At 52.1% G+C, this 22026-nt stretch overlaps 8 protein-coding genes and 1 non-coding gene across 9 annotated transcripts; 5 read left to right on the forward strand and 4 right to left on the reverse strand.

Annotated features, from left to right (window-relative positions):
• Positions 1-111: 111 nt before the first annotated feature.
• Positions 112-3107, reverse strand: J4E85_001944 (uncharacterized protein; the record flags this gene model as incomplete). Its single annotated transcript, XM_051466225.1, has 3 exons — positions 112-2612; positions 2856-2916; positions 2964-3107. The coding sequence occupies 3 exons, from the start codon at positions 3105-3107 to the stop codon at positions 112-114; spliced, it is 2706 nt and encodes a 901-aa protein (XP_051330782.1).
• Positions 3108-3309: 202 nt separating this feature from the next.
• Positions 3310-5278, forward strand: J4E85_001945 (uncharacterized protein; the record flags this gene model as incomplete). Its single annotated transcript, XM_051466226.1, has 3 exons — positions 3310-3726; positions 3908-4361; positions 4410-5278. 3 exons carry the CDS (start codon positions 3310-3312, stop codon positions 5276-5278), a joined length of 1740 nt encoding a protein of 579 aa, XP_051330783.1.
• A 1809-nt stretch (positions 5279-7087) lies between these two features.
• On the forward strand, positions 7088-9304 carry J4E85_001946 (uncharacterized protein; the record flags this gene model as incomplete). Its single annotated transcript, XM_051466227.1, has 6 exons — positions 7088-7523; positions 7574-7995; positions 8049-8249; positions 8352-8478; positions 8532-8651; positions 8703-9304. 6 exons carry the CDS (start codon positions 7088-7090, stop codon positions 9302-9304), a joined length of 1908 nt encoding a protein of 635 aa, XP_051330784.1.
• Positions 9305-9676: 372 nt separating this feature from the next.
• Positions 9677-9748, forward strand: J4E85_001947. Its single transcript has one exon. It is a non-coding gene; the product is annotated as a tRNA-Met (tRNA).
• A 2445-nt stretch (positions 9749-12193) lies between these two features.
• J4E85_001948 (uncharacterized protein) lies at positions 12194-12532 on the reverse strand (the record flags this gene model as incomplete). Its single annotated transcript, XM_051466228.1, has 2 exons — positions 12194-12350; positions 12372-12532. 2 exons carry the CDS (start codon positions 12530-12532, stop codon positions 12194-12196), a joined length of 318 nt encoding a protein of 105 aa, XP_051330785.1.
• An 834-nt stretch (positions 12533-13366) lies between these two features.
• Positions 13367-14197, reverse strand: J4E85_001949 (uncharacterized protein; the record flags this gene model as incomplete). Its single annotated transcript, XM_051466229.1, has 2 exons — positions 13367-13794; positions 13894-14197. The coding sequence occupies 2 exons, from the start codon at positions 14195-14197 to the stop codon at positions 13367-13369; spliced, it is 732 nt and encodes a 243-aa protein (XP_051330786.1).
• A 1782-nt stretch (positions 14198-15979) lies between these two features.
• Positions 15980-18875, forward strand: J4E85_001950 (uncharacterized protein; the record flags this gene model as incomplete). Its single annotated transcript, XM_051466230.1, has 3 exons — positions 15980-16895; positions 16951-17108; positions 17181-18875. 3 exons carry the CDS (start codon positions 15980-15982, stop codon positions 18873-18875), a joined length of 2769 nt encoding a protein of 922 aa, XP_051330787.1.
• An 823-nt stretch (positions 18876-19698) lies between these two features.
• On the reverse strand, positions 19699-20330 carry J4E85_001951 (uncharacterized protein; the record flags this gene model as incomplete). The annotated part of the gene is made up of 2 exons (XM_051466231.1): positions 19699-20133; positions 20268-20330. 2 exons carry the CDS (start codon positions 20328-20330, stop codon positions 19699-19701), a joined length of 498 nt encoding a protein of 165 aa, XP_051330788.1.
• Positions 20331-20957: 627 nt separating this feature from the next.
• J4E85_001952 (uncharacterized protein) lies at positions 20958-21999 on the forward strand (the record flags this gene model as incomplete). The annotated part of the gene is made up of 2 exons (XM_051466232.1): positions 20958-21012; positions 21116-21999. The coding sequence occupies 2 exons, from the start codon at positions 20958-20960 to the stop codon at positions 21997-21999; spliced, it is 939 nt and encodes a 312-aa protein (XP_051330789.1).
• Positions 22000-22026: the final 27 nt, after the last annotated feature.

Genomic DNA, 22026 nt, shown 5'->3' on the forward strand with positions numbered 1-22026 from the left:
TGTTGCGCATATTGCATTGAGATGGTTTGGAATACATATACACAATTTTCTATACTACATTATCTACTCATACACTCCCCTTACACCCCCTCTCTTCCTCCTTCTAGATCTCTAAAACTCCCTCAACGCATCCAAAACGTCCTTCTGTCTCTGTGTCCCCATCTTCTCAAATCCATCTACACTCATTACGAACGTGCCCCTCCCGCCCGTCAACGCCCTAAGTTGATTCAAATACCCCACCATCTCCTTCAACGGCACCCTAGCTACAATCTGTCTTTGGCTATCGCTCAAGCCGCTGCCCACATCACCCGTTCCCGACGCAAAGGGGTCGGGGGGCGTGTAGATTAGGTGCGGGTCGATACGGGGAAGGGCGTCATCAGAAGATGAAGAAGAAGAAGACGACGAAGATAGTGATGAAGAATCAGATCCATCAAGACTCAATATCTGCCCACCCCTCGAACTCGTAATATCCTGCACCACCGCCCCCATACTCGCCTCATTAACAAAAATCGTCACATTCATAACCGGTTCCATGAGCGTAGCCGGCTGCGCCTCATCCGCCTGCCTCAACCCTGCTCCTACAGCCGCGCGCGCAGCCATGGAAAGCGCTGTTGAGGTTGTTTCGGGGAAGAGATGCGCACTCGCATCCAGTGTGAGGCTGACGCGTGTGTTTGCAACGGGAAACCCGTTGAAAGGGCCGCGGGCGAGGGCCGCGGATGTACCCGCTTGAAGGGCGTGCAGGATACCGGGGAGGGAGAGGTGAGCGGGGATGTGCTGTTTATGAGACGAAGAGTCGAGGGATGAGAGCGGGGGGTGGTGGATGTGGAGGTGGTTGTTGTCGGGGAGGGGGTATGTGGTTTCGAATTGGTTTGAGAGGGCGTGTTGTTCGTCGATTTGGTTTTGCACTGGAGAAAGCGGGATCACACTGCTGTCTTCCACAGATTCCACAGATGCGGTTATCGCTGCTTTTGTCTGTTTCCCCGCGACGAGTTTGTCTAGTGTGTATGTGTATGGTTCCGTTGGCGTCATCGTGGTGATAGTCTCCCTGTATCCGATTTCTATCTTTCCAATGCGTGCTTTGGCTTTGAAATCGTTGAGCAATCTGTCTCGGGCGATTTCTAAATGCAAGTCGCCCATGCCGGCCAGATGAGTCTGCCCGGATTCTTCGTCGATGGAGAGGTGCAAGCTTGGGTCTTCGCGGAGGAGAATGGCCAGACTTTCTTGGACGTGTTTCTGTTCGCTGAGACTGTTCGGTTCGATGCTGGTGAAGAAGACGGGGGGAGGGACGGCGATAGGGCGGAGTTGCAGTGTGTGAAGACCGCCGGGCGGTGTGCCTTTCATTTGGAGGCCGCGGTAGACGATCAACGTGTCCCCGGTTCTTGCGTGCTTGAGCCCGGTTATCACGCCGATTTGGCCGGCGGAGATGCTGTCGACTTCTACGGCGTCGTTGGCGTACATTTTGAGCAGGCGGGGTGCGCGCTCCGCGAGGGAGAGGTTGGTGTTGTAGAGGGTGGCGCCACGGTCGATGGAGCCAGAGTAGACGCGGACGTAGACGAGGACGCCGCGTTTGGCGTCGTTGACGACTTTGAAGGCGAGGGCACAGGCACTGAGATTTTTGACTTCTGAGATGGCCAGTTCGCCGTTGTTTTGCTGTTGCTTCTTCGATGGCTTGGTAGCTTTTGTTGGTGCTGCCGCTGCAGCACTGAGAAGGGATGATAGTGTGCTGCTTTGGTTGGAGATGCTGATCTCAGGATCTGGTCGTTCGAGTGGTGAGGGAAGAAGATCAACGACCGAGTCGAGCAGCGGTTGAACGCCGATGTTGCGGAAAGAGGCGCCGGCGAAGACTGGGATGACTTTCTGCGGTGCCTGCAGTACTACTCGGCGTAATGACTGCATGATCTGGAGTCCAGAGATGGCCAGGTGGTCTTCATCGTGTTCCAAAAAGTGCTCAACCATGACGTCGTCGTGCTCGCTCAAGATCTCAACGAGGGCTATCCTCGCCTTCTTGATCTCTTCTGCAAACTTCTCGTCGGTTTTACTCAGATCATGCAGCCCAAAGGCTTGAATGTCTCTGCCGTCACCACCGGCTTGCCAGAGCATACCGCGTAAGTTGATAGCATCCCCGACTCCGACGAAATCGCCGTTGCCATTCTTCCACCACGGGATTTGACAGACGGCTGGCCATCCGTGCAGTCTAACGCCTATCTCTTTAACAGTTCGCGAGAAAGCAGCGCCTACACGGTCTAGCTTATTGACAAAGATGATCCTCGGGATATGGTAATGTCCAGCTTGCGTCCATACCTTCTCCGTTTGGGCTTCAACACCGGCAACTCCATCGAGGATACATACAGCTCCATCTAGTACACGAAGCGAACGCAGCACTTCGAAAGTAAAGTCTGCGTGACCGGGCGTGTCGATGAGATTGATGTTGTGGGATGTTGAAGATCTTAGAACATTTTCGAATGAGGCTGGTAGCTGTGGTGGCGGTGGCGGAGTCTGGGCACTGGTTGGTAGGGGAGGCCAGTGGAATGTGATGGCTGCGGACTGGATAGTGATGCCGCGTGCTCGCTCAGCGGGGAGAAAGTCGGTTACTGTCGAGCCTTCGTCGACATCTGTGGGATGTTAGATACAATCCACATATGGCTCCTGAATATATGTATGATCGACCCAAATGGCAATGGCCAGGTTTGAGTGAGGGAGTGGTCGACACAGGCGAAGCACTTGGTCAGAATTCTAAAACGTCTAGAAAAGGAATAGGAATAGAGACAGATAAGGGATAGTGCATGTCTCTTAACTAAAAGCAATTGAAAACGAAAAGAAAGCATGGCGTTTAAAGTGTTACAACGGGTACGTACTTCCTATTCGCCTTGTCACTCCGCTGTAGTAGAGCATACGCTCCGTCGTCGTGGTTTTCCCCTACCGAATCGTCAGAACAAATCTAACTAACAGAAGACGGCACTTACTGCATCGATGTGGGCGATGATGCCAATGTTGCGGGTGGCCTTGGAAAGCAGATCATGGTGTGGTTGCGTCGACAGCAAGCGCCGTGGAGTCTTCACATGGTGCCGCAAGACTCGACGGGTAGACGTAACCCATCCGACCCTCATGCCCAGTACTGCTCAGTGCGATAGATGGGCGAATTGACAGCGTTTGACTGTTTGGCAGTCGCACGTGATGTGAAGGATGTCGACGTTCGCGCCTTGCCTAGCTCGGCTAATTCCAGGGCAGGTCAGGGCATTCGAGCGACATCATCGCATCACTCGACAGCTCGGTGCAGCTGTCCAGAGCTCCAATTCCCCACCACACACCATGGACTACAGCGCCCACGACCCGGACCACCCCGGCGGCCGCGACCCATGGGCATCGTCGCCCCAGGCCAACCGGACGTCGTTTGGCCAGCCGCCGACCAACGACATCCCCTCATCCCCGCTGCCTCCGCAGGCTTCCCCGTACCATGAAGGTGGTGAGCAGTACGGCTACATGGGCGACCAGGATGCGCAAAGCCGGCCGGGCACGGCGCCAGAGAACGGCGACCATCTGCAGCAACCACAGATGCCGGGCCAAGATGCGCCGCGGTCACCCAATGCGCAGCAGGGCCAGCAGCAGCCGCAGCGATATCACGGGAACAGGCCGCAGCGGCAACAGCAACACTACAAGCTCCAGGCCAAGGTCACGGGACTCGAGCGGAATAGCAAGAAGGACCCGATACTGCGATTCGATGTTTACGTACGTCTCCACAACATCGACACGACCGGGCTAGAGGCGCGCGACATAGCGGACATTGAGGCGTGGTGCAAGGTAGACATGTGCTTCTCCGGCATCTCAGTCGGACTGCATAGCTGCACCAATCCTGCCCATACCGCGCACGCCTGGCCCCCATTTTCCACTCCTACTGACCTCTCTCCAGACGAACCTCCCCAAGTTCCGCACCACTCAATTCCGCGATGTCCGACGCCTGCATTCCGAGTTTGTAAAGCTGGGCGAGCATCTCATCTCAGCATGCCCCGAAGCTATTGTGCCTGCAGTACCGCCCGCGACTACTTCGGCAGGCGCAGGCACCGACGAAGACGAGGCACGCCTGAAGACTTCGCTACAACGGTGGCTGAACATTGTATGCAGCAATGACATCCTGATACGCGACGAAGAGATGGTCTTCTTCGTGGAGAGCGACTTTGGATACAGCCCTGTGGTGCGGAGGAAGCAACCTGCGACTGGCGTGCGCCGCAAGATGATCAAGCAGTTTGCGCCGCCACCAGACGATACACCGGAACTTGCTGCGGCACGACCAGTCGTCAAGGCTTTCTACCTAGGCACAATGGAGGCGGAGCAGAAGCTAGAGAAGGTTGTGAAGCACAGGAGAAGTAGGCGCTTCTAGGCAGACCTTTCAGTCCATGGCTAACATAATCTAGATCTGGGCGTCGCAGAGTCCGACCTCGGTGCCAAGTTCGCAGCGCTACATGTTCAAGAAACACACGTCGGTCTCTCTCACGCATACAAGAAGCTCGGGAAGGTCATCCAGGCCACGGGCGATTTCCACGCAGCGCAGGGTACTGCCGAAGCTACAACTCTCGGCGACCCCCTCCAATACCACAGCAGCGACGCCTTTATTGCGAAAGAAACCCTCACGAACCGACACATCCTCCTCCGCGAGCTCCTACAAGCACAATCCGCGACAAAGTCCAAGCTGTCCGCAGCCGATAGGCTCAAGGCCAGCTCGAGCGTTAAGCGGGACAAGGTCGACGAAGCTATCGCAGCCCTAGACGAAGCGAGAAGCCACGAACAATACCTCACGACCAAAGCCCAGCGCGTCACAGCCAACCTCCTACAGGAGCAACGCAAATGGTTCAACCGGTCCACACAAGATATGAGGCAAGCGATCCGCGAATACGTCGTGCGAGAAATCGAAGCAGAGCGCCGTACACTTGCGACACTAGAATCGGTACGACCAGACATCCGCGCTATCGACGGTAGTGGTGGCCTTTCCCGGCTGGGTCGTGAAGCACATCCCACTCAGCGCCGTACTCCCATGGCCAGTTCACAAGGTCCCAAGGGTGATGCATGGTCCGGTGTACCACGGCGCCCAGGTGACGGCCTCAATCGTAGCATGAGCGGCAGTATCGTGGCGCCTTTACCCGAGGCCGATGAGAATGAGGAAGAGTCTGTGAATGGCAGGAAACGTGCGACTAGCAAGGCAGGTAGCCAAAAGGGTATTGAAGAGGATGATGATCGCATTGATGCGAAAAATGCGGCGAGCAGACTGGCTACGACGACGTTCTAGGGACATGCTCGTTTGTGGTAGTCGAAGGGTACTGTGCAAGCATCACTCGACCCTTGTATGGCAGTCTACACGTGCCTACCTCTAATTGCTTGTCAGTTTCAAACGGTATTCACTATCGCGTCTGCGACTCGACAGCAGAGGTCGCACTCTCCGCAGAAGATGCTTTAAGTTGGCGTCGAATTAGCGGTAGTAAACGATCATTTTTTCATCTCCATGAACGCGATCAACTTTTCTACGTGTCAGGCTCTCGCATGCCCAACCTGTCCAATGACTAGACATCTTCCTTCGCATCCGCTAGATACGCATCAGGTTGGCACTACATTCACTCTTGATTAATTCCCAGCATGCAGAACCGGGACCTGCCTCGGCTTTTGACATCCACCTACGGCAGTGAGGGATCCCACAGTCCAGATTGGCGGAAGTGGCAACCACGCACACACTACCTAGTGGCATCAGTTGACCTGGATGTAATTTATACAGCGTGGCGTCGTATATTGCAAAGTATGGGGCTGCATATTGCGTCTTCAGCATCTGGACGCACGGCGGCAGGCTTTCGCGCTGACGCTATTCTAGGGTTGACTAGCCGCGCCGCCTGAACACTCTTCGAGAACTGTGCCACCGTTCTGATCGGTCCTTCATCGTGATGTGATAGTGACTCCCGCGTGCCTCCTGCGGGCCTGGCCGCGCAGTCAGCCTCGATCGAAAGGCGAATCACCATAGCGCCATGGCACTCCACGTGTTGCGACTGCAATAGTCCCGTCATGTCTACAACGTGTCAGACCACCAAAGCTGTAGGAGTCGATACCCCGCATAACACGGCAAACTTAAGTCTGGAAGCGAGACAGGGGTTCGGGTTCCCCAAACATTACCCAGTCCGGTATACACGAAGGACGCCATGGTTGCTCAAGTTCAAGTGCAAGCTTTCTTATCGTCTCACGACGAAGTATATCGCTGTGCCACCAGGGCGCAGAGATCTCGAGCAACGGCTAAGTTTCACTGGGAGAGACCTTGGTGAAGATCACGAAGGGAAATCCTTCATGATGAACAATGAACCTCGGTGGTATTGATGCAGTGACTGGAATTAATCCGCATAGTCATGTGGAGTAGTTGTAGTAAAGATCAGCCAGCTCATCCGACACAAGGCAGTAGGTACACTCTTGAGGTAAAAACACTGAATGGACCACGACTCCGCAGAACCCAAGAGTGCCAATATCCAGCCGGCTGGATGGGAGCAGGGTGAGCAGCCACCATCTGACCGTAAGCGAGACGTCAACCGCCAACAGCTCCGTGCGGCCCTGCGTTCCGGGTAAAGTGTTGTGCAACTTCAACCTGATCACGCATCATGTGGTTCTTACGGGGCTTTCGCATCTGCGAATAGGAAGATCATAAAGTACGAATTACCGGAAATACTTGTCCTCGATTGGCTTCCTTGTAACCACCAACCCTATTACTCCACACAGTCTATGGACGCCATGGACCGGGATGTCAGAAGGCGAACGTCCAGTTCGGTCAGGCCTCGAAGGAGTGATCATACCCGCAGCCACTGGCGATGTCTAGAGCCTCGGACGCAGCCATGGCAAGCACTCATAATCTAGCGGAGCCCACGTCCCCTGCAGACGCTTTTGGCTGTCTCATCTCCCTACATTGACGATCTGCTTGTTCAGTCTTGCGATCGCACGTACTCTCACTCCAAACAACGTTCACGCTCCGCTTTCATCACCCCGGATCGACACACATCCCGGCATCTCCTTCCCCACGCGCCCGCACCCCACATTGGGCACAGCCGACGGTCGCAAATCCAACACAGCCATGCCGAAGGTATTCAGATATCTGAAAACGGCCCTTGCGCCAAACGTCGGAAACGCACAACCACGGGAGTCTGTCGATAACAGTAATGCGTCGCGCAAAGCATCCTTCACATCTTCGGCCGACGATGCATGGCTGCCAGACTTTGATCCGCTTACGATTTCGGCCTTTGAGCTTTCTGAACTCATGAATGCACAAGCCCTCACAAGTGTGCAGATTGTGCGGTTGTATTTGAAGGAAATTGAACAGCACAACAGAAGAGGAAGACAATTACGTGCATTGATTTCGGTCGCGCCAAAGCATGAAGTGATCAAGATGGCTAGGAAGCTGGACGATGAGCGGGCAAGAGGCAAGATAAGAGGCCCACTACATGGTATCCCGATAGTATTGAAAGATAACATCATGACCGATGAGAAGCTAGGCATGGATACCACAGTTGGTATGTGGATAGTTAACTTGGATTCAGGCCAGTGACTTACTGCTGTGCAGGATCGTACGCTTTCGTAGGATGCATACCCAAGAAAAGCGCAACAATTGTCGAACGATTGGTCAAGCGCGGCATGATCATCATCGGAAAATCGAATCTGACTGAGTTTTGCGGTCTCAAGAATCCTTCAATGCCTCCAGGATGGTCAGCAGTGGGTGGACAGTGTCAGTCGCCGTACGTCTCAAGACACATCGCGAAAAGGAAGCTACACTGGGAGCTTTCCGCACCAGGAGGATCATCAACTGGATCCGCAGTCGCAGTAGCCTCAGGTTTCAGCACCCTTGCGATCGGAACAGACACCATCGGATCGTTAATCACACCCGCAAACCGAGCCGCGCTCTACGCTCTGAAACCCACAGCTGGGCAGATCCCAATGGACGGCATCTTCAACCTAAGCAAGACATTCGACGCCGTCGGCGGCATGGTAAGCACACGCGGATGCGTCAGCTCGTACTCTCAGCACTGACGGTACCATAGGCCAAATCAGCAAAAGACCTCGTAGCGCTAATGGACGCCATGATGGTTCCCACCAACCGCGAAGAACACGCAAGCAGTCCACACAGGTCGTTCAAGATCAAGCCGGATTTCGGGACGCTCCGCATCGGTATCTGCGAGCCGAGTATTTGGAAGGCGTGGCGTAAAAGCGGGCGGATCAATGCTGACGCCGAGCGATTCATGGTGAGTTAGCGCTTACCTCTGCGTACATATGGAAGTATAGAACGCACGTTTTGGTGCAGGGGCTGGTGTTGTGTTGGGCTATGCAGTGCTGACATGGTGCAGACGCAGAAATACGATATGATTGTTCAGAGTATGATCGAGATGGGCGTTGATGTGGTGTATCCGGTGGAGTTGCCGAACCAATCGAGTTTGACTATTGATGGCAAGAATTGCTTTGAGCCTGTTGTTTGTTAGTATCTTCCTCCATTGCGCTGGGTGTATACTGATACTGATACAACGCAGACTCCGAGTTCAAAGATTGTCTAGCAGAGTTCATCCGCGACTTCAAAGTCACAAAGATGCACTCGCTGGCCGAAATCATCAACTTCAACCTCGACCACCCCGAACTCTGCCTGCCACCCAGTACGTGCCCTCCAACCCACCAAACTCCCTCCTCTTACTAACACTTCCCAGCCTGCCCCGACCAAAACGACCTAATGGCCGCCCTGCAATCCACAACCAAACGCGAAGAAGTAAACGCCGCACGCCAACACCTCCAAACCGCCGGCGGTCCCGAAGGCCTCGACTACCTCTTCACAACCCTTTCCCTTGACCTCATCGTCGCCCCCGGCGACGCCCCCCTCTCCGCCCTCGCAGCCGCAGCCGGCTACCCCACAGCCGCCTGTCCCTTATCCGCGCTCAAACTAAACGGCCAACCCTTCGGCATAACCCTCGCCTCGCGCCCCCACACCGAACACACCCTCCTCCACTTCCTGACCGCCTACGAAAACATCTTTCCGCCGCGCGCACTACCCATGCCGTTGAGTTCGGTGCCGCTGCAGGATCCGCATCCGGAGCCGTTGCCGGATCAGCCTATTGTTGATTTGATTCTGCATGAGTGGGATACGAGAAGGTTTAGCTGTAGTGCGGATGCGTTGGCGGATTGGCTTAATGCGCGCTGGCGGAAGAGTGGGTATGAGTTGAGTGCGGAGACGGTTTGTGAGGTGTTGAGGAGTAATGGGAGGATTGCGTTTAGGGGACTGGGGGATGATGCTGAGGGTGCGTTTTCGAGGTGAGGGGGTTGTGTAGGATTATGGTTATGGTCACGATTATGAGTGTATTTTGGTGCAAGGTTTCAGGTGTAAGGTTCGGCTATCTAGATTAGCGCGGCGTCCGGTGGGTTGGGCTTTGTGATTTTGTTGGTACCTAGGTAGGGTTTAGTTGGGGTGTTGGGGTGTTGGGTTTTAGCAAGGGATCTCCACAACCAGTCGCTTCTTTGTGAGTCAGAGCAGAATCTTCACGCTACGTTCCACAGCTTGCATGAACTCCCACAGAAAAGTTTGGAGAATTGATTGTGATGGTGCAGTGCATTGCGAACCCGTCAGTTTCTCATGTGCGATGATATTCTATTGGATTTGTAATTCTTCCATCAACCAATCAACCACAAAAGCTGCTTGGCGCAGCGGAAGCGCGCCGGGCTCATAACCCGGAGGACCTCGGATCGAAACCGAGAGCAGCTAGATTGATCATTTCTTTTTTGCCCTTTTTTGCCTTGCGCAGCTATCAATTCACTCTATCTTACACATGCGGTCTTCTCTCCATTGACATTCTTTTTGCATCAAATCCACGCACAGAAATTAAGATGCTGCCTATATGTTATGCTATCCGTGGTAAGATTTCTCCAGGCACAAAAGGCTCCAGGTCATTAATCGCTAGCTCTAATCCGACGAAAACCGCGATTTTGATGCATCCTACAAGCTATGGGAATACGACCCCATTATTCGAAATATACGCAGCAGATGCCAGTCTTGACATCTGTGTACATCTTTGCTTGTTCATTAAATACGTATTGACAACATAGGTTCTTGTGACTAATGATCTTGCAGTATTCCAAGCGTCATAGGCATCAACGATAACCACTACAATGAACCGTCTACTTAAGCTAACACCAGCGCGCGACAGAGCCTGTTCCACTTCTTTTGTCACATGATAATCGCATTACACTTGCGCTAGTCTTGGTCAAAGGTCCGCTCAGTCTTCTACATTTGTTGTTCTTCACACCCGGACGCCTACACCTCACCACAACAATCATTTCCAGCCAAGTAAACTGTCATGTCGGCGGCCAACAACATATGTATTCATGGACGCGAAGCAAACATTATTCACGGCGTTCTTCATCCCTATCTCCTTGCTTGTCATTGTCTCCTCGACGATGCCCATCACGCCATCGGACTAGACTACACCACTGCGCCTAATCTAGGTCTACTCTCTCGGCTTCCGGTCGAGTTGCAACAGCAGATTGTCTTGCACATGGATGTTGCTACTGTCTTAACGTGGAGAAGAGTCAACAGAATGGCAATGGACTTGGTATCTCAAATGTTTGAGTGGAAAGAGGTAAGTGAGAGACGCTCAGAGTAACAGCTTTCGGACTAACGCTGTAATCGTATATCATCGCACTCGCTCCAAGCACCCTAAGGATGGCCATTGGAATTCACTCACAGGCCACGTTCAGTCTCGCTGACCTTCATACCGCCCTCCACCGGCGGATCTGTGATACTCAGGGCTGTGACACCGATACCGCACAGTATATAAATATGAAGACTCTCGCACGTCTCTGCCAGAACTGCTTCGCGCCTCACGCATTGCATATAAAACACAATGTTTCACTCGCATTGGTCCATGGAGAGGAGCTCAGGCTGATTGAGATGTTCCATAGCCTCTACGCGAACGAAAGGAGTGAGTCTAGCAAGGAAATTGCTGGGTCACGCAAGGTAACTGTTACTGTGAAAATGGCCTTCGTTTATACGGGCGCGCTGGAGAAGTGAGATAAGGTGTTGCAGTAACAAAGGGTCAAGGTATCGATGGCGGAGATGCGGACAAAAGCTGGGCTGGTGGGTTGGCTTGGAACGAAGACAGTGGACGTTACTAGGGAATGACGGAAGCTAGGCCGCCCTTTTCTAAATACACACTATCAAATGCTATCGAACAAGTATTACCGAAGGTAACGTATACTTCAACATACGCTATATCCATGAAACATCTAACACGAAAAGATCTTGTCGTCTCCTAGTCCCAAGATAGCGACTCCACCATTGCACGCTGAGGTGAAGTAGACTTCTGCGTCACCACTACTTTGGCAAAAATATATCTTCCTAAGCAAGTATACAAACAGCACTGTTGCCAGAGCAGAAAGAGCGGCAAAAAGAAAGATAATGAGTTGGACATGGCGAAACTCGAATCCGCGTCTCCCTGCACATTCCCTTACCTGAAGCAAGTTCAACGGCTTTACGGGCGCCTTGCCATACTCTGTTCTGTTGAGTCTAGACCACATGCCCTGGAAATGTATTTGATGACTAATCTTGGAATTGAATGAGATAGAATGATAGTGAAAGAAGATGAGATTGAGTGGAGTGGTGGCGTGGTCGGCTTCACCTGGGTTGTACGTAGCGCTCGTCGGTGTTCACGGTCTCACTGCTTGCTTCTACTGCTTCCTCGACGAGAGTATCTAGGCAAGCTCTTAGATCAAGCGATGTGTCGGACATTTCCTGGTTTTAAAAGATGGTTTGCAAGGATGGTATTGCTTGTGATATAGTACGGACTTGGTAAACGTGAAAGTTTTGGTCTTTTTCACCACACCAACTCTCTTCGCTCTGCTCTTTGCCATTTTGATGAGCTTGTGGAAAAGTCTCCGACTGGAACCGTCGCATGTTTGCCGGAATATGCGGAAGGCTTCTACATCGCGGCACTTCATGTGTGAATTTTGTTTTTTTGTCTTTTTGTATAAGCCGGAATGGCTGCCGTTCGTGCGCGCGTATTCGAACTCGGATAGCGGAGTCGCGTTTTGTCTGGGTTTGGAGCGGGGGTATTGAAGATGATGCATGCTAAATATGTCGCCTTTGTAAGTTATCGTCTTGATAGAGGATTGGGAAAGACGCACCGGTAGATCAACGTCTCTGAATCTCCTTTTAAGAAAGCAAGCTCAGGACTGTCCCCTTCAATGTCCCAAACTTCTTCCCCAACTCCTCGTTCTCCCTTTCCACAGCCTCAATCTCGCCTTCCAAGTTACAGTTCCTCTGCTTTAAATCCTTGTCCCCGGTAGTCTCCTTCTTTAACATCTCGTGACTTCTCTCTAGTAACTCATACTTTCTTTCAGCCTCACTCATTCTCTCCTCCGAATCCTTCTTCGCCCACTGCAACTGCCACTGCAACTCCCGATTCTTCCCCTCCAAATCCTTGCACTTCGCTTTCAACTCTTCACACTCTTTTTCTACCAGTTCGGTATTCTCGTCCGCGTTTGTCGACATGCTCGCACGGCTCAACTCGTCGCTCGAGTCAGACTTGCGCTTCTTTCGTGATATTTGAGGACAATCCTCGCTCATGTGTCCTTGATGACCATGCTCCCCACAGCTGTAGCAAATGTGAGATTCTATCTTACAACTAGGGTCGTAACAAGGAGGGGCCATGTCGAGTGTCTGCGTAGGTCGTTGTCGTTGAGGCAGGAGCAGTGAAGGTGTAGGTCGATCGAGAGCAGCTGATGAAAGTAGTGAGAAAGTATGAGACAGCTAATCGGAGAAAGAAAAATTTGGCAGTGTTGAGAACCATTAGCGAGGAACGTACCATGAAACCATCACCAACAGACCCCACCACAACAACCAATCCAGGGTGGCACATATCAAAAGGGTCAATTCAGTGACGTGTTGACTTGGGGAGTGTGCAAAAGTTCTCTTCCAACAGATTCTAGGTCGTTCTGATTACAACGATGATGCGCAATGATGAGACGACCCAGCCCTGACGAAATCCAAGCCTCGGTGGCTCTAGATCCAAGACATCAGTGTGCAGTCATCCTATTCGAGGGGAAGGATGAACAATTTCAAGCCTACATTGACTTTAGGCCATCTGATTTGCATGTCTCTATCTTAGTGTAGGCTGCAGATCTGTTCAGTTTTATGTCTGTACGGGGAACACTGAAACGCATCGTGGATAATTGTTATCAGTGTGTAAGATGCCACAAAAGCTTACATGAATAGTTATCTCCAAGACTAGCAGTACAGAAAAGGTGTGCCTGATATCGAGAGGTCCGTCGCAACCTATTTCTTCGCAGGCTTGAGCTTATCTATTCATTGAACTATCCGATCCGTCTAATACGCTGTTCTAGCTAGCAACCCTGTGGTACCCGGGTAGTATTCCGTGATACCGTGAATTCGCTTAAGGTGTTTCTGCTCTGCCGCGAGATTATCACGAGCGTCTCTCAAATCCACTTCGCCTCCGGATTTCTCAAGCATCTCCTCGATGATGAGACTCAGTTGGGTATCGGCGGCTTGCAGTGCCAAGCACATGGGAAAATCTAATGGGGTCCTGCCGTAGCCGTACATAAGCAGTGCTTCATATATTTGCCTCGCGAGAACGAAGGCTGCGTCATATCTCCATCTCAAGTCACCATCGCTCTCCTTGATCGTGATGAAGTCGATGTCGTGTACGAGTATTTTGATCGTACGGCTAAGAGTATCTGGCCTTTGATTGAAGGTATCCCGTACGTATTGCTCATAGACCTTCAGTTGCGCTTCCGCTGCATGGGGGTCAACCGTGCGTAGTTGGGTGTATCGTAAATCTGATTGTTCTCGTCAGTACCATAGAGCAACATCTAAGAAATCAGTAAGCGAGTTACTTTTGTGCAGTCCTTGCATTTTAAGTGCTTCATAGGGATCCAATGTGTTGCCCTGTGCGAATTTGCGCCAGCGTTCATGCTTATCGTTTGCTTCCCTCAAGTCTTCGCTCAGCAGGCCAATCTCCTGCTGCGCACGCCGTAGCTGTTCTTGCGTGTTTTGTAGTATTCGACGTGTCTCACGCAATTCTCCTTGTACCGTGATGCTACTAGCATTATATTCATCTTTCGGGCATTCTTTGCGAAGATGTCCAAAGCCGCTGCATCCGTAGCACTGTATGTTGGCCTTGTCCGGGCAGTCATCCATGATGTGACCCCTCTCTCGACAATGGAAGCAAGTTGCTAATGGACAATCCTGGACCCAATGCCCCTGGGCATTGCATTTGAGGCACCGGTCGCCTCCGGGAATAACTTCGTCGGCGTAGTCGTTCAAGCCTGGGGTTGAAGAACGTGAGCGTGGAGGCGAGCTCATGATGTTGTCGTGTGCCGCGTGAGAGTGTTCGGGGGCTATGATAACATCTGAATCAGGAGTGCTCGCGAAAGGAGAACTGGGTACCATATGTGCCATGCTTGCTCATGGACGAATGTCTTTGCAGAGGACACGTTGTGTTCGAAGGGGAAGCACGAGGGACGACATATCAACCGCATCACGGACGCGTCGCGTCGCGTTTCAGAAGATGATCCGCCGACTAGGCTTGAGATAGGCTAGCTGACATGGAATGAACGCGCATGGAAGTATAAATCCATCCGGCTTACACCGAGACCGATGATCAGACGGACTCTTCGAAGCTTCAGCTGGTACAGACACTGGCCAGGTGGTATACAGACGTTGTGACCGCATCTGGCATGCTCCAAGACGTGCACCGAACGCGAGAATTCATCGTATCATGCAGTGCGCGTCGTTACCCAGAAGCATACATGGGTATTGAGGATCGCGAAATATGAAGTGTGGGGCCGATGTGGACGTCGCGCTGGGGGATAGTTCGCGCTAAATTCTGGGTGCTGACAGGAAACCTACGAACACCTCCAGGATACCTCATATTGGCGATGTACGAATATTTCAGATGGCGAAGAAATGTCATAGTTCAGAAGTGCACGAGGGTGTTCAAGCTGTTTGCTGCAGGCGACCAGTGGGTGGTTTCCGCAAGTGAACTAGCCTATCAGATGATCGCGCTAAGGCATCTCGCGCGGACCCTGGAACTCCGCTTCTCCCCAACGCTGACCCAACACTCCCGTTCGCAAAATGCTATCGTGCGAACATATGGCGCCACCGAGCCCAACATACGACCGCCGCAGCAATCGTCTCTGGCATCTTCCCGCCCTTCTTGGGTAATCGTTTACCCCGCGTCCAGACGCGTCGCGAGGTGCGCGTGTCTAGCTTGCGCTCTATGCTTTCGACTTGCTGCTTTACCAGATCTATACTGGCTTCTAGGATGCTCGTCATCGTCATGAGATCATCCATGTCCTGGGAACTGGCACGTGTCATTATGCTCAAACATGATGTCACGGCGACGAGGACCGTCGAGTCTGGCTGAGACGTCTGTTGTGGTTGATACCTATACCAGGGCTGAAAACCTGCGCTTTGAGATTGCCTCTGCACTATACCCACCTCACGAAACAACCGGCTTAGCTATGGGCTCTGAACAGCTGACAACGGATCCTTCTATTTGGCTAAGACATTGCTTCTATTGCTACCTTTACTATGGTCCATTCCTACAAAGAGTCGCTACATATTCGCCAATCTCTCACTCTCTGCGTACTTCGTCAGCTTCCTTAATCTCACGTCCGAGATGAAAGCTGCCTGTAATTATTGTTAACACGTCAGCTCCTTCAATTACTCGCTGTTTCTCTGTCTCTTACCGCAATTCGCTCTGCCTATCGTCACGGGGTCACCCTCACCACCTTTGTCTCATATAAAACTAATCTTTCCTATCTCAACCTTCTTCATCCTTACACTCTCTTTCCATCGCTTCCATTAGAGACGGGTAAGTACTGGTCCTGTTACATCTACTACAAATGCTAACAACAGCAGTGTGGACCCAATCCAGTTCCAACACCGCAAGCAAGCTCACCTCTACAAGTCCAGGCCATGGCGTCTTTACTCTTCGCCACTCTGGAAGAGTTCAACGCATGGCTCAAGACTCAAAAACCACCAAAGCGCTATAATGCCGCCATCGAGGATATGCCTGATACACCTTGGTCAAGATTGCCTCGAGCCATTATCGATACCAGGCTGAAAGAGTTTGGGCAAAGGATCATCGTATGTCTGGGCAAGTTCCCTTACGACGACAAAGAACTCGACCACGTAGAGAAAGCCGCGCAATCGGTTTCTCAGGTCAAGAGAAGCCCTGCTATGCAAGTGGCATTCATTGGTTCTCAAGCTGCAGGGAAGAGCACGCTATTATGCGCTTTCTTCAGTCTCGAAGGCGCTTCTCCCACTGGTGCCTCCGGCAAGGCTTGTACAAGCACAGCTATCAGGTACAAGAACTATGCAGAAGGCAAAGATGGCCCAACGAAGTTTCATGGTCAGACTAGGTTCCTCAAGACGAAGAAGCTCGAAGCTATGTTCAAGGAGCTATGCCGCCACTACTACTACTTCCACCACGCCGAAGAAGACTCCGAAGATGAGGATGATCCTGAATCCGAAGAAGCTCCCGACCAGTCAAAGCTCGAAGCACTCAAGGACACGGCGGAAGACATCCTAGTGGCCCTATGGGGATCAAAGCAAAGTTTCCTGGAAAGCTGGAGCCCATCTGTGTTCAAGAGTGGAGCGTTCGTACGGCTTTGCCAGCTAAAGTTCAAGGAAGCCATCGAGTTCGCGAATGTCGACAGTGATAGTATTGCATACATGATGGGGAGTGATCAACATCAGCTCCTGAGTCAGATGATTCGCTTCATGTCACAAGTCGAGGGGGAAAAATGTCTATGGCCTTTGGTCGACCATGTCATGATCAGCTTTTACAATCAATGGCTCGAACAGGGGCTGGAGTTGATTGATCTACCCGGTAAGGAGACTTCAAGAAAACGAACATTCTGTCAGCTCAAGCTAATGTCTTACAGGTTGTGGTGATTCCAATCGTCAGAGAGCCCGACATGCTGATGAGATCCGCGACAGCGTGCAAGTCGAAGTCGTTGTATGCAACACGGCGCGTATTGAATCTGACGAGATGTTTATCCAGCAAGCACGCACTGCGATCAATCTGCATGGCGCAGCGAATGTGCGCTTAGTTGCAACCAATATTGATGTAAGACTTTGGTTCTTGCTACGAAGCCGTGACTAACGTATGCAGAGTATCTCTGACAATCAACAAGGTCAGGACGACCGTGAGCCATATCGCACAATCAATCGTCTAGTTCGAGAAACCCAGGAAATGCTAGCGTCAATAGACGATGACGAAGATGAAGAAGAGAACTTTGCACAAGTCATGAAACGCAATCAGCTCGAAAAGCGTTTGAGCCATCTGAAACGTTGTGATAAGCAACACAGGGTAGCAGAACGTGCACAGAGGCTATCGAGAACTATTGGAGAAAAACTGCAGGGACGATCGGCAAGCACACTTCCCCCGCTCATCCACACCTCGGCAGCGCAATACATGGAATGGTTGGAGAAACCAAAATTCACGTTCAAGGACCAGCCTGATTTCTCGGTCGAAGAGACGGGTATACCCCAACTCCGCAGAGAGCTCCTTGCTCTCACAGCACCTCAGAACATGCAAGATTACGAGAACCATGTCTTCATCACAGCGCCAGCCGTGATTGAGAAGATCATACGAACAGTCAGGGAAGACATTCATGAGGGTGGGTTCGTCACGATCGCCGACGCGTTCGAGGTAGTGGGACAGAAGTTTATGGTACCTTGGAAAACTGGAGTGGTGGAGGTCTTCCGCGACTCATCAGACAAGAGCATGAAAAAGCTAAGAGCAGACATACCCGCTCTCCAGAATCGCATCAACATGAAGGTGGAGGAGTGGTGCAAGTTGAAATTTGCCGCCTTCAACAGAGCCATGAAAGGAAAAGGTGTCCTTCCAGACGGGAAGTCGTACGCCAAAAGCCCTCAGACTGGTCGCAACTTGGACAAAGAGCTTTCAGATATCCTGACTCCAGGTATCTCCAAGTGGGCAAATACTCATGCTTCATTCATGGCACATATGGAAGAAGCATTCTGCAAAGCTATCGACCAACTCCATCGGCGCGTAATCAACGAACTCGACGATGCTGGTGGCAACATGGTCACAGTGGAAAAGGCTAAGACTAAGTGGCATAACGACAAGAACAGCTATCCGGAAAAGATCAAAACCGATATGATGGTGCTGGTGACTGATGTTCAGCGACTGACGAAGCGCGCTTCAGACTGGGCTATCATGAAAGATGGCAGAGAGAACAACCTCGTTGGCTCTATCACCAACGAATGGTATGACGACATCCATGACGCTGCGCCAAAATTGAAGCCGCCAGTTCCGGGAAGGAAGCAGAAGAAGGTTTACGAGAAGCCAGGACGATTTCAGTTCCAGAAGAACCGTATGAAGTCACACTTCTCTGGTTCGAAAGTCCAATTCGTTGAGCACGCCTTCCAAAAGCTTCAGGCAAAATTCGATAGAGACACCGAAGCTCTGGTCGACAAACACTTTGAGATCATCAACGACATACTATCAGAATTTGCTGAACACCTTCGAGGTCGGAAGATGCTCGACTATCAGATCAGCGAGCACGGAAGAGCTATCCGTGCCGATCTGAAAGAGCTACTCCCACACCTCCAGGACGAACTTCATCAGATACAGAGCCTCTTCCCACAGCGCGTGAAGGAGGAAGACGGCGCTTCGCCATCCAAGTTCGCCAACTACGCCGACTTGAATGTGGATGACGCGACCTTCCCCGAGATCTACGATAGGGTGATGAAATCGAAGAAGCCCGCTCAAGTTCCGAAGCGCAGCACAAAACGAGACGATGATTCCAAGACGAAGCGCATGAGAATCGAGCAGTCTTGAGATTATCTCGACAACACAGGATCTGGCGTGTACCTCCAGGACCAACTTTGGATCACCTACTTGTCAACCAAGGTTACCACAAATTCGGTAATCTGTCTACGCTTCAGTGGGACGTTCACGGATCCATATCATCCTTTCTCTACTTCAGGCTCTCTGTTAGACAAAAGTCGGAGCCATGCTGCATGCTAGTCTTTCACTTTGGAACCACGCCGCGATCGCCGTGCAGGCGTATGCGAAGTATAATTTAGGGCGTGTGCTTCTTGCTTTCCTTCTAGCGTTCACGATTTATTCTCTCAGCGACAGCAGCAATTAGTTTAGCTATTTATTTTCTTCTATTCAGCAGGCGACTGTGAGCCCACTTTCTGGGTTCGGTCTATCTTGCGCAAAAGTTTCTCATCATCGAGCCATCTTTCTTACATACTCAATCATAGCAACATGAATCACATTCAAGATACCAGCATACCTTTGCCTCCAGATCATGGTATACGTGATCAACCCGGTCGTCCACTCGATGTCTCTAGCTCGATGCCTCTTACACGCTCTAGACATTCACGCGCTTCCAATGCACATTGCAATGTTCGTCTGTTCAGAAGAATTGAGAGGGATATAATAATAGTCGCTAACAAAAAATGTGTATGTATCCAGCACCCAAACGAGGAAAGGAGAGTCAAAACCATACAGTACACCAACAGCAATCCACATCTCCTACTCCAAACTCAGAGAACACCAGTATCGTATATCCCCCACCAATCTCCATCAATCGCCATGATCCTACACACAGACTCCTACGCTCTTCCATCCACCCTCATGACATGACTGTCCTCTACGCGCCATCCCCCCACAGCCCAACAACCTGCATCGCAAACGCCACGCCCGCCAACCCCGTCTTAACCCACTCAACCACCTGCTTCCGCTCAACCGCCAAGCGCACCTGCTCGCCATTCACCTCATCGCCCTGCGCCTCCAACTCCATAACCTGCCTCTTCTCATTGCCGCCCTCGGTCAGACCAACCGCATAGTCAACACCGGGTCCAGACACAAACGAGAAAATAGATGTGTACAGCAGATACGGGTGGCGGAAGCGGGCGGGCGAGAGACAGTAGGCGGAGAAGAGGGTGAAGGTTGTTATGTGGCGGAGGTAGGAGGATAGGTTTGTGGATTTGGTGGTGAGGTAGATTAGGGAGGTGCGGGCGTTTATGGCGGTGGGGAGGGCGAGGAGGGAGGGGAGGGCGATGGTCGAGACGGTTGCTGAGACGCCCTGAGGGGGTGTTAGAATTGGTATGGTATCTCTTGTGTTTGTTGAGGGGGTTGGTATAGGGAGGGGAGGGCTGTAGCTCTGATAGCTTTCAAGCGGGGAGCTTGGAGAAGGGAAGTGGCGGGTTGGTGACTTACAGTTGCGATTCCCAGGGTGATTGTTCCGACGAATTTACATATTGAGACTGTTTGGGCGGCCATTGTGATGGTACCGAGAGGGTTTTGGGAGAACGGATTGCTCTGTCTATCGCGCGGGTTCTTTGTCGTGGAGTTATCTGTTGGCAATGCAGGTTGACGTGCATGCAGCGCTTGGAAGATTGCGGAGATGCTGCGGGCATCATCCGGAGCAGGCTGTCATCTTTCGGAGAAATCGCAATGGCCCAAGCTTCCCCTTCCCAGAATGCGGAGAAGAGCACATGTCAATCAGTAATCATAGGCCACACGGCCTATAGAAAGAAAGATGTTGATTCATTGTCAGGACGCTCCTTACCGTACATACTCTGCACTGTCTTCCAAACTTATAAAATGCATTCGATGCGCGCAATGTATCGCCCAGGGCGGATCGCAAGCATCAAGAGAGTAATCTTGCCAGTCGTACCTCGGCTTACAACACCAACGCGTATCCTGCACGCATCAGCCGGGGCTTGCGGCCGTAACTTTCACACGACGTGAGCAACCTCAGCTACTTATACTCCACTCCATATTTGTACATCCGCTCGAACGATAACTCCCAACGTCGTCACTTGCTCACTCACCACCGCCAGTCCTGCTCGCTTCCAGTCCGACGACCCCGATAGCACAGAACCCGCCTGGAAAACACCGCGCACCATGCCTATGGAGAAGTACCAGTTTATGAGCAATGTCTGGAGGGATGGCATCTTCGGTACGTCTTCTTTCCCCACAGTAGGTGTGGATAGACAGAGTTGGCGTATAACCAATGTCCGAACAGCTCAACCTCCGGCCCAAAAGCTAACAAACCACCCCAGACAACAAAGTCGTCTTCTGCACCGGCGGCGCCGGCACAATCTGCTCGGCCCAAGTCCGCGCCATGGTCGCCCTGGGCGCCAACGCCTGCATAATCGGGCGCAACGTCGAGAAGACCGAAAACATGGCCAAAGACATCGCAACCGCGCGCCCCGGCGCCCGCGTCCTCGGCATCGGCGCCATCGACGTGCGCAAACCCGAACTTTTGCAAGGCGCCGCCGACCGGTGCGCCCGCGAACTCGGGAGCCTCGACTTTGTCATCGCAGGCGCAGCCGGCAATTTCCTCGCGACCATCGACCAGATCAGTCCGAATGCGATGAAGAGCGTTATCGACATCGATGTGCTGGGGAGTTATAATACGGTCAAGGCGACGCTGCCGTATCTTAAGGAGTCGGCGGGGAGGTATAGGACGGATGGGACGACGTTGCCGGTTAATGGGACGGGTGGGCGGATTATCTTTGTGAGCGCTACGCTGCATTACACAGGTACACCGATGCAGTCACACGTCTCGGTCGCGAAAGCAGGTGTAGACGCCATGGCCATGTCTGTGGCTATTGAGCAAGGCCCCCGGGGCATCACATCCAATATCATTGCTCCTGGACCTATTGCTGAGACTGAGGGTATGGCGAGGTTGTCCAAGTCGGATGCTAAGAGTAAGGTGGCTAAGGCCGTGCCGTCTGGTCGCTTTGGAGCTGTCAAGGAGATTGCTGATGCTACTGTCTATTTGTTCTCGGATGCGGGTAACTTTGTTAACGGCGAGACGCTTGTTGTGGATGGTGGCGCGTGGCATACCGCGGGCTTTGCGGGTGGGTTCGAGTATCCTGATTTCATGCTTAGTGGGGAGAGTGTTACGGGGGTTAAGGGCGGGAAGAAGAGTAAGTTGTAGGCTGGAGATGGAGAGACTGGTAGACGT

This window comes from Alternaria conjuncta (assembly GCF_024043145.1).
Source record: "Alternaria conjuncta strain BMP 0040 chromosome Unknown scaffold_2, whole genome shotgun sequence".
NCBI lineage: Eukaryota > Fungi > Ascomycota > Dothideomycetes > Pleosporales > Pleosporaceae > Alternaria > Alternaria conjuncta.